At 37.3% G+C, this 12,452-nt stretch overlaps 1 protein-coding gene across 2 annotated transcripts in view; it reads left to right on the forward strand.

Moving 5' to 3' along the window:
• LOC117400616 (collagen alpha-1(XXII) chain-like) overlaps window positions 1–12,452 on the forward strand; it is a 115,517-nt gene that overhangs the window by 19,507 nt on the left and 83,558 nt on the right. For both annotated transcript variants that reach the window (XM_059021282.1, XM_059021283.1), the window contains exons 4-6: window positions 3,641–3,718; window positions 9,808–9,919; window positions 12,169–12,292. In XM_059021282.1, the coding sequence (XP_058877265.1) occupies window positions 3,641–3,718; window positions 9,808–9,919; window positions 12,169–12,292 (314 nt within the window). The remainder of the gene's footprint in view (window positions 1–3,640; window positions 3,719–9,807; window positions 9,920–12,168; window positions 12,293–12,452) is intronic.

The following is a 12,452-nucleotide window of genomic DNA, read 5'->3' on the forward strand; positions in this document are numbered from 1 at the left end:
AGGCAGCAGCAGACAGTTACTAGGTTCAGGGCAGCTATATTTTTAAGTTGAGTTTTAGATCCTACCAGAAGGACTTCAGATTTGATTTCAGTGTTCAGCTGAAGAAAATTGGCAGACATTCAGGCCTCGATGTCTTGAATGCAAGCTGAGAACCAGACCATGGCAGAGGGGCTTCCAGGGTTGAGTTTTAAGTAGAGCTGGGTGTCGTCAGCATAGGAGTGAAACATGAGGCTGTGTTGGTGGATGAGGTGACCCAAGAGAAGCATGTAGATATTGAAGAGAAGGGGCCCAAGAACAGATCCTTGGGGGACACCACAAGTGACTGGGTTTGCAACACCACTGCGTCCAGCATAGAAAACAGACTGCATGCATCCGGATAGGTAAAAGGTTAACCAGGAGAGACAGGTTCCAGAGATCCCAGCATACTTCTTCGAATCGATGCGGCACGCATTATCAGCAGATACCCAAAGGATCTCGATGGGAACTGCATTGATGAGTTTGTGCATTTTCTTGACTTTCTATCTCATGTCAGTGTTGAGCGAAGTGCGCAAGCAATGATGATATATATGAGACAAAATGACCTGGTTGAATCCACCTTTCCTAATGTAGCGGTTACTCTTAGAATATTCCTGACTCTGCCAGTGACAGTCTGAGAGGCAGAGCGTTCCTTTTCCAAAATGAGCTTAAAGAACCAGCTGAGATCTACAATGTCGTAGGACAATCTCTACAGTATGTTATTGATCCATACTGATTGTTCGTGGCAGAGACATACAGTACTTCATACGCTCAGTGCTAGACTTGCTTATTTACATTTGTATTTTTAGAGCATATTGGATCTGCTCCTTGAACTTCATTAGAAAACAGCCACTGTTGCTTCAGTCCCTCTGTTAAGATTTACAGAACACAGTATCTGCAGGAAACAAATAACTTTATCATTTCTACATCCTGTGTGGTCTGTAAGCATACAATATATGTTTCAACATAATCCCAATTGTTTTAAAAACGTACAGTTTTTTTAAGGTAATGTGTTCCCTGTAAACCGGACCCTCTTAAAACAGCCAGGACCCCCTTGAAATGAGATGTGTATCTCAAGGGTTTCATCCTGGTTAAATAAATACATTTTCATTAGAAAAATTGCAGTGTGCTTGGTAACAAATAAAAATGATAGACCTTCTTGCCTTTGTAGTACCATGTAACTGCCAGTGGCATTGCATATGCATTACCAGAACCATTTTCTTTTTAGCTTAACACTCTAAGTCATTTCACATGCCAAGTGTTAAGTACCCGTGATTAAAATCATTTAACCTAATCCTGGGGCTATTAACAAATCCTTCTGTTTACAGCTGCTGGTAAAAAAAAAACAAAAAACAAACTGTAATCTGATCTCCACTGATAGCCAACACACACATATGGACCAGCCAACAATGACAGATGTACAGCCAGATTGGCACCCCAGCGGTATTTATCAGAATATATTTTTACTGTGCCCTATATCAAATGCATACAGCCATTATCATGATCACTGATTTATCACAATTTTAAAGAACATTATCTGGTGTTAAAAACTACAAACAAGCAGTTAGAAAGATAACATGAGTGAGACCACCACAATGTAAATTTAGCTATAAGATGTTTCAACTGCAATAAAGTGCTCTGTATTTAATTTAATTAAAAAATATATATATTATTTTATAAGGAAATCAGCAACTGCTCTAAAACAAATGTTAAAGTAAATTTAAAAAAATGCTATAGTGCTAACAAGGTCAGGACTCGTACTTTCTAATTCAAGCATGTCTCCTCCAGCTTGGGATGCCTCAGGGGAATACTCTCCTCCTGTGCATGATATCAGTACAGCTAAGTGATCCCATTGGATGCAGAGGCCACAAGTAGAGAGGTGTCACTTGGGCTGCCAATATCAATTAATACCACAGGTGTTGGGTGTCTGCCTGTCACTGCCGGGCATGGCCAGACGGTATGCACTGTAAAAGCAAAGGTCGATTAAATACAGGGGCACAAATCTGCGACTGTCATCGATGTAAACTAACTCTTCCAGCTCTCACACATTTGGAGACACAACTGGAAGTAACAGTCAGCGAACACCAGAAAGTGTGCCAAAAAAACCAGGCCAGGATATCAACGCTTCAAACGTGTACTGTAAATAAAAACATACGGTATGGAGGAGTACAGAGCATATTTGTGACATATTTCTAATTCGAATGTGTTACTATTTTAAAATAGTACATCTGGAGAATGCACTGTATGTAGTTTTCCAATACCATAATGTAACTTAAATAGCAGTATAAACTCTATACTGTACATGTTATTGTAAATGTAATGCTGTTTGGAAATTACATTGTTATACAAAACGTTTATGCTTTTACTGGTTATTTCTGGTTCAGAACGGTCATTCTCCATCAGGGGAACCTGTGATGGGAGTGCTGACTGTAAACACATGACAGTCTGAGAGACTTATATATATATTTATAATCCAGGGCTGGCAATGGAACATGCAACAAGCAATATGATTGGTCGAGCAAGTTTCCAGCTGTGCGTATATTGGATGGATACGGACAGTTGGAGCCTTGTCACATATTCGAAATCACTGCGCTGCCTCACAGAATTTAAAGTACTGGTAGCCATCTTGTTTACAGTTACAGATGTACAGTAACTATAAAACAGAGTGACCAATCACCAGCAAAAACATCCCAACAGTAGTGAGTAGACATGCCGATTTGGACGAAGAACAATTAAATGAACTAGAAGATAGCAAAACAGAAAAAATACCAAAAAAAACCCATTGCTGTCTTTATACTCACTCAACCCTACTGTCATTTCAAATAATGTCTTTTTAGCGGTGTGTAAACGCTGCAGAAAAAAACAAAAAGGCACTTCTGCACATTATCCACCCCTCTCCGACGCAGACCTTGAAAAATTACTGAAATCTGAGACGGCATTATTTTTTTTACTCCTGTTGTGCAGAAACAACAGCGTCTTGCACTCACAGAAAACAATGAATTCAATTCCACTTCCTGGTGGATCTTTTCAATGGCAATGTAAAATTACATCAAAATACATATTTACTTACTTTTGCATGTTTCAATGAAATCAGTTACTCAGTTTAACGTAGTGTGCAGTTCAAAGCTATACATGAGACTACTTGTGAGGTCCCTTTATTGGCGTAAGGATATTTAATCAAAAAAACAACAGGGTTGAGTATGCAGTTCAATGTTAAACCCCAATTTCTGTACTTTTGCTGCAGTTAGGGCTTTCATAGTATGTCTCTAGAAGATCTTTATAGTTGGTATGTCCCATCCCATTGTTATAAGCTAGCAGGGGGAGACTACCTGACCCTGTAAATAATGTACACTGTATATAATACCAGTTTATTATTTGCATCAAAGTTCTGGTGACATAATAACACACTTTTTGTTTAAGTCAAATTTCAACCTAAAATAGAAAAGTTAAAGTTATTTGTCATCATTTTTCTAGTTTCTAGATTCAAGCAGTACATACTTAAATGTCCTGAAAATCACCAAACAACAGGAAAGATGTTGAAATGAAATCAAATTCCTGTCACATTTTAAAAGATCCAGTGGTGGGTAATTGAAACTTTTCTGTTCTTTTTATTCACTGTTCTCAGATGCGCTGTGCCCCAATATTAAGGTGGAAGGTGACCAGTTTAAAACTACCAGTGGAGGAAATACAGATGAAATCCCAGGTAAGGAAGTCATGTTGGTTTATTATAGTGTATTATTTATGCATTGCTTTTGTTTCCATAATGAAGATCATATATGCACCTTTTAGTTAAGTACATAAAGCGATTTGTTTTGTATCTGTTACTTTATTAGGGGGGGGAGTTATTCTAACCTGGAATTATGAATGTTCCAAATCAAGAAAACAGTACTTGAATATGCTATTTTTTTATCTATTAGTTTGTAAATCAAACAAAACAAAAAACAGAAAAAACAAGAAACCAGTAATAGAGTATTCTCAATTCTCAAGGGCAGCAGTGTGGAGTAGTGATTAGGGCTCTGGGCTCTGTGAAATAATGTAGTATCTTGTAACAATTGTAAGTCACCCTGGATAAGGGTGTCTGCTAAGAAATAAATAATAATAATAATTCTGAATTCATCAATTTGGAAGAGCTTAATCGAATTGTTATATGCAGGTTTGCATTTATTTTATGAATACAGACCAATTTTAGACCTACTACTAGTATGTAAGTTTAGTGTAATTAGACCCCCAAACTAAGTTCACTTGACCTGCACAAACTAAACAGATGTCATACAACAAGTCACAATGTTGCCCTTGTTTATGGTGAATCCAGGGACCAACAGAAAACTCTGACTTGACAAAGATCCATTCCCAGTTTTAGTTAAAACATGTTGTTATGCACAATAAAATGAGTCCTATAAAAGATGGCCTAAGAACTTTAAGCCTCTACATTGCATTTTGCACATTCTTTTAAAAGTTATATGCTTGAGAAGCCGAAGATGACCCACACCACAACACATAACAAAGAGACGAAGACAAACTAATCAAGAACCAAACCCTTAGTAAAACGCATGAGCTGAGATTCCAGTAGTTTACATGTAGGGGCCAGCAGGAATTGGATTGGATTGTGGAAGCTTGGTTGGTGCCTTGCGGTCAGCAGAATAGAGGATAGAATTCCAGAGGCCTCAGTGACTCGCTGACAAAGTCGAATATTCACGTAACCATTTAAATAGGATAGATGTTTGCATTGTAATCCAGGTTGAAGAGAACTGGAGCATTCAGAGACATACAGTATTCATTTATTGTGCACATGTCAGCTGGTTCACAAGACAATCCCAGGCTATTGTTATACATGGATGTATTAGGAACAATTAATATACCACACACTACTACGGCACCAGCACTAGTTTATAACATAGTCCTAATCTGGCCCAGTAGGTTATTCTTTTAAATAACCAGAGGTGTCTTTTTAAACAGAAATGTCAAATATAGCAATGGGAGGTTAACCACAAATTGACCACTGGTATGCACTGTATGAAGTTCTGGTCTGGGATTATATGCCACTGTTTTGCTTTCCTATTTGGGAGTTTATTGAACAATAATCACAGGCATTAACAGCCACATACAGTACTGCAGTGCCATTCATGATTGATGTATATAGGTAGTTATACAACATGACATTTATTTTTAAAAAATGACAAATATTGTGCCAAAACCCAAGCTTAGTAAAGGAGTACTATGTGATTTTTATGTCAAAGTACCTGTTTTAAAACTATGCAATCCCTTTATGAAACTGAAGCAGACAAATGTTGGCTTCAGTAATACACAGCAGCACACTGACTGGAATAAAGTCAACCCTATGGAGAGCCCTTCTGCTTAGAAGAGACAATGGATTACTGCATCGGCCTAATGATTCTGTGAAGAGGTATAATCAGAGATTACTCAAGTGAGCAGCGTGTACAGAAGTTACAAGCTTACAGGATCAAAGGAGTTCACTGGCTTGTTGGTTTCGGTTCCAGGACCATGCTTTTAGCTTCGTTTCTGCAGAGTTCGCACATTCTTCCTTGGGGTTTCCATGCCAGTTCAAAATAGCGTTCTGAGTTGATTACATGCTGCTCGATGCCAATCCAAATTACATGCTGAGAATCGCTTCAGTTTAAGCCTCATTACAATGTCAACTTATTTGCTCTTACTTTAGTGCACAACCGGAAGACACACAGTAGAGTAAATAAAAAAAAGGATCTGTTCATTATTATTTGTTTATTTAGCAGACACCTTTATCCAAGGCGACTTACAGAGACTAGGGTGTGTGAACTATGCATCAGCTGCAGAGTCACTTACAACTACGTCTCACCCGAAAGACGGAGCACAAGGAGGTTAAGTGACTTGCTCAGGGTCACTAATAAGTCAGTGGCTGAGGTGGGATTTGAGCCAGGGACCTCCTGGTTACAAGCCCTTTTCTTTAACCACTGGACCACCACCATAGTGTTTACTCCAGCCTGTAATGTACACCTATTTTATATTGTATTGTTGTTTTTTTTCAAAAGAGAAAAAGCACCTGCTAATTTGACCAAAGTGGAACTAACAAATACATTATTTTGTAATTCAAGCACATTCAATGTGTTTGTTTCCCTGCATAGTCACTCCAAATAAGCAGCTGTAGCCTGAATTGATTTGGTGTTAAGAATCGTACATTTTACTTTAACATGAAGTTCACTTTACATTGAGGTGACTGAGAGTCGCACTGCTTAGTGAGGATGGGTAACCATAATAGAAAGCACATCAATAGTATGTAGATAAAACACAAATGAAACGTCAATGGAATCAGTAGCAGCGGTAGCCTGTTGGCACAGCTTTAGCACAGCACATTAACACATCTCTTTTGTGCTGTGAGGGAATCGTAAGGGACACGTTTAACATTTTATTTTTTACAATGCGTGTTTGATTCAAATTGCATGACATCCGAAATGTTAGCATAACCCCTCATTACTTACCATAAAATGATACCCACTTAGAAGTTTGTTGTAAACCCATGTTAAAAGAAAAAAAGGACAGGGTCAAGTGTTTTTTTTTCAGGAATAATAATAGCGCTACTATCATGGTGTGCTCCCTCTATTTTAGTTGTAAACATAGCCATCGTAAGAATGTGCACAAAATCACACCCATATTGAAACATACCAAACTATGAATTTGAACCAATCCTAAAATAAACCTGGTGTAGCGTTAGAAGGTGGTACATCGTCAGAATGTGGTACGTGTTCCAAAACTTGATAATGTAATGTCAAAAAGTGGTATGCTGTCACATTAAAAGTGGAACCCTGTCAGATTTTGGTACAGGTGAAATCAATTGCGATCTGATGGTGTTTTCCTATTGTCAAACAGAGGTACATTTACCATTAATTATACATTATTTTCAATCAATTTCTCTAAAAAGAAAAACAATTCACGACGAACAAGACCAAATGAATCCAAAGTCCACTGCAAAGCTGCACAAGTAAAAAATGTATAAGACCCAATGCATTGCATATGATAAATATTTGCATACAATTGTGTTAATGGTGGGAAAATATGATAAATTACATTAAAAACGATGTAAAAGACTGAACCAGATTTGACTGGGCGCTTCCCTGCTTTCTTAGCGGAAGTTGTTAAGGCATGAGCATGCAAGCACAGTGCGCTGCATACCACTTTTTAGCATGTACCTGAAAATGACACTGCACCGGTATCTCACTTAAGCAGTCAGCTCAGCAGTGGGCTTAGTCCCAAGCCATACACAAGAACTCTGCCCATCATCCTCCTAATTATTTTGTTGTTCCTAATTTGGGTATCTTAAAGCATTACAGTTTTCATTTCATTATTAATAGTCTGAAACCAACTGGAATTTTTTTTAAATGTTTTTGCAATATTATATTTAAAGAATATCACTGGAAATGCATGCGTACACTATTTTGCGAACACTTGGCTTTCCGATGGAAATGGAGAGCTTTTAACACTCTTTCTATAAAACATCTGTTAAAGAAATCTAACTTAATATGACATCTGGATTACTCTGCTGGAAAATTAAAAGGGATTTTGTTTTGGAAAAGCTCCATCAAGCTTTATTCCCTGTGAACATCCCATTACTGGTAACAATTCCTGCTGTCAATCATTGATGACTTAGTTTAAAAGAAAGGCCTTTAAGTGTTTTTAACCCTTAAATGACTCTACTCATGTGCTTCTTCTGGTTTTTCAGATGTTTCCACTATTCTTGCATTCAGTTCTGTTCAAGAGACTGGATTAGTAAGCCTTGTATGTTAAACAACAAAAAATATGTAATAAGAAGAGAAAGCAAGGAAGTAAAGCTTGTACTACAGTCAGCATTTATCAGCCTCCCATTACTCTATCACTCTCATATAGCTGTCACTCAGCGCTGTAACAGACTGATTCTATTGTAAAATACTACATGAACTGTCACACGTATTTTACAGCTGTTTCTGTATTTTTTGTAAACCAGCACTCCATTTCTTGTTATTAACTCTCATTTGTTGTTTTAGTATGTTCGTTTTTTATCAGTTGAAAAGTCATTCAAAAGATGTTTTGGTATAATGTATAACTATCTTACCAGTGCTAGCCGACAGTACTGCTCTTGTAATAAGTGTACTCATCCTTTATAGTGCAAGTATAATAGTCTTTTTTAAGGTTCTTTTCATTACTGTAGGTTTTCGTTTTGCAAGCTGTAGGCTTGCTGTTTTTGTTAAATGTGTTTTTTCTCTACTTGAAATACCATTTAAATACAGCACAGTACGGAGCTGTACTGTAAATGTTATTTTCGAGCACTGTAACTTAAATTGCAATGTTATATTGTTTGGAAATAATTCAGCCTCGTAATCTAGTGGACGTTTCTTAAAACCATCCCTCTGATGTATCTGTCAGGGGGACCTGTGATGGGAGGGGTCAGATAAATTAATAATACTTGTTCCTTCACCACATGGTCAAAATCTTTAGGTCATGAACAAGAAGCACCTGAATTACATATGAAATGCATGAATCAATGTCTTGGTTTAATAAGGGCAAGAGACGATTATAGTGAGAATGTAATACTGTCAGGATGATAGACAGTTTAGCATACTGCTTTGCCAATGGGACTCATACTCTTTTCTTTAAATAGTAAAATGTTGTTTATTTAGAAAGGGGAATGCAAGTATAGAAAGACTGTAGTGTTCTTTTGCATGACTATAGGGCAACAATTATGATGTCATCCCCCAATAGATTCCCTCAGAACTTTGAAAGGAAGCAGCCACAGCAACAATGGCTAGAGGTTTTTAATCTCCGGGTAAAAATGAATTGCGTCTTCAACGTAAGCAAACAGCAGACTAATCTCATGTAAATGGTAGCCGCTATTTTTATTACCACAATAATACCAAATATTTACTGATTTACATTTCAAACAACCTTAGTTGTAAGCCTCACAGATTCAGCCAATCAGCTTCTAAGTGCAGCAGTCACTACCCCACCATGTGTAGAATCACCAAACTCTCACTGTAACTTACAGATTCAGCCAATCAGCTTCTAAGTGCAGCAGTCACTACCCCAGCATGTGTAGAATCACCAAACTCTCACTGTAACGGTGCATGAGTGTCAAGTTTCCCAGTTGATGTACATTATCATTATAGCTTGGCTCCAGAAAAAGCACAATGGGAAAATCAAGTCAGTTGTGTTTCTGTCTTCTTCTTTGAAACCTTCAACATTTCAGGGACCACATTCACACCCTACAGCATATTTTCTTATGAGGTGTAGTACATGTGCTGTATCTCATATGTATAAAAATGAGGGTATTAGGTCTGGTGTTTGACTGTGTTGGGGTAAGAGGCACCCTTCAAACAAGGTCAACTACCAAGGTAATGCCTGATGATCTGGGTTTTGTTCCAAATACAAACTGGTAAACGGTGCCTTTACTGTTACTGTAAACATGTTCAATCTCTGATTTACAGATTTACTTACCTTTTCAATGTTTTGAATTCTCACTGAATGTTCCATGGCTATCTAGTTATTACCCTGCAATTGAGCTTTCTGAAGTGTGGATGAAAGTTTTGAGTTTTCAAATAATAGTTTTGGGCAATTTTTCTTGCCCGTAGTACAGTATGTTTGGGGTGTGTCCAGCTACTGTGTGTAGAAAATTGTTTTAAGCAAGTTCCAAAAAAGGTTTTCAATGTATTTTCCTTACCTCTTATGAAAATTAGTAGCAATGTAACCGGTCATTTTCTTGTGTTTTAAAATGCTTTGCTTCTCTTAAATACGTAAGTATTTTTTAACAGTATCTTTTTCTTCTGGCAGGTTTTGACCTAATGGATTTTTTCAACGTGAAAGATCATTTTGGTATAAAGGAGGATGATGGGCAGAGTTCTTATGTACGGCTTGGGACTATGCCTGTCGTTGAGCGGACTGAGTAAGTGAGATACGGGGTTTATTGGTATGTTTCAATATTGCTGTGGTTTTGTGCACATTCTTACGATGGCTATGTTTACAACAAAAATAGAGGCAGCACACTATGATAGTAGCACTATTATTCCAAAAAACAAAACACTCAGCAATGCGACTCTCAGTCGCCTCAATGTAAAGTGAACATGTTTAAACAAAATGGGTCTGGTGAAAGATGTACGATTCTTAACACCAAATCAATTCAGGCTATAACTATTATAATTATTGTAATAAAAGTACTTTGTATTAAAACACTTTCTGTCAGTGGGATTGGATGCATGATCTCAGAAACTGCAAGCAAAGGCTTTATTGATTGAGCTAGAATAAGAATTTGGCTTACTGCTGAGATTTCAGTGGTTACTATCAGCTACACTCTGGAGGTGTGTATAATTTTTATTTATTTTTATTTACAAATAAATATATAAATAGATTAAGTTGTTTTGAGATTACTCAGGCAAGCCTGTTGTGAAATTCTTGAGAATTAACAACCTTAACGATCATAAGGGCAGCAGTGTGGAGTAGTGGTTAGGGCTCTGGACTCTTGACCGGAGGGTTGTGGGTTCAACCCCCAGTTGGGGACACTGCTGTTGTACCCTTGAGCAAGGTACTTTACCTAGATTGCTCCAGTAAAAACCCAACTGTATAAATGGGTAATTGTATGTAAAATAATGTGATATCTGTATAATGTGAAATAATGTATAATGTGATATCTTGTAACAATTGTAAGTCGCCCTGGATAAGGGTGTCTGCTAAGAAATAAATAATAATAATAATAATAAGGAAAAATGAATGTAGCTCTTTGTCCTTTCCCTGGCTGGCACTTTTGCAATGGGATTACAGTGTAGAATATACGGTTTATGAGCTCAGGGTAACACCTTATTTTAGGAATATCAAACTAAACATTGTTGCTGTTTCCAGTCCCAATTAGATAACAAGCTTTGACTGTCCTGCCAAAACCTTGTTTGATAGGAACATATTATTTTTACATGTACCTGCATTTTACAATTCTAGTAAAAAATGCATTTTGTTATATTCCAAAAAAATACAAGCCTACAGAAAAAGACAAAAATAAAATTACATAAATTGCGTTTGTATCTAGCAAGTCAATACATGTCATGTACAATGGTGAATTTAAATAACATTGTAAAACAATGCCTGTGAGCCAGCAATCCATCAGAACACTTTCAATTACTGGACACTAACAGAACAACATTGCCAACAGCTTTTCTTTTGTTCTGATTATGGGCAAAACTAAAAAAAAAAAACTAATAGCTTAAGAAACACAAAGCAAAAATAACATAATTTGTTTATTGCATACAGTAGTAGAACATTGCTAACATAATAAGAAGCACACTTCTGAGGAATAATTGGTAGTAGAACATAAAAACTTCACAAAGACTTTGTGTGTTGCATTTGTCATCACTTGTGGTGTACCAGTGGCATGCTTTGTGCATTAAGTGGTTTTGCAAATACAGTGGATTTCTGCTGTCATATCAATGTAAGCCCCTTTCCCGTAAATGCCAAAGGCATTGATTCACTTTCTCCCTCCACTCTACTCTAAGCTTTGAGAAGAATGCAGTGTATTTGTTAGTGTAATTGCTTTTCAGTTTATTCATCTAATTCTTCAACGCTCAAGGCAGAAACAATATGTTTTACGACCCATAAAAATGAACTCTATACTTTAGCACCGGCATGTGTGAACAAAAAAAAAACAAGAGCCCTTAATGGGATCCACATCTCCTTATGCCCAGGAAACCAGTGAGTTATGGAAATGGCACACTGTGTTCCTTTTAATGGCCTGTCACCCTTCACTAGTTCTTCTGATAACAGATTTATGCAAGGACAATCTCCTTGTATACAAAATCTACAAACAGAGCATTCATTACTCACAGCCTGGAGTGCTGTTTCACCAAGCACTGTTGAATAAGAAAGCAGGCTGCCTATGGTACACACATGGCACAGAATGCACATGGAGGTTGAGGCAGAGCTTGGGATTGACTTTTAGGAAGGGCATGGTCTGTAGCTTGCTCGGTGTCTGGCCTGTCATTCATTCCTTACTGATTGCTTGGTTGCACATTGAAACATGAGGCATCCATATTAATCCCAGGATACTGTTCAAAACTGAATGCCTGGCTTTGTAAGCATATGTCAAGAGTTTTTTTAATTGACACTATAAAAGATGAATTTGTGTCTTAATTTTCTTTTCTTATTTTACAGAGATGTGTTCCCGCAAGGTCTGCCTGATGAATATGCTTTTGTCACCACATTTAAGTTCAGAAAAACCTCAAGAAAAGAAGACTGGTACATATGGCAGATCTTCGACAAGTATGGGATACCACAGGTTTGTTGGCCATTTGCTTTGGTTGAAAACATTCATGATGTGAAGACCTACAAACCCAATCTGCCTGTGCTGGTGTGCTGCACGCATGCTAAGAAAGTTATCTTTAATCTACTGATCTGGATGTTCAAGTGCTTTAACTCTGTTTATCCTGGATACACAT

Source organism: Acipenser ruthenus, chromosome 4 (assembly GCF_902713425.1).
Source record: "Acipenser ruthenus chromosome 4, fAciRut3.2 maternal haplotype, whole genome shotgun sequence".
Taxonomy (NCBI): Eukaryota; Metazoa; Chordata; class Actinopteri; order Acipenseriformes; family Acipenseridae; genus Acipenser; species Acipenser ruthenus.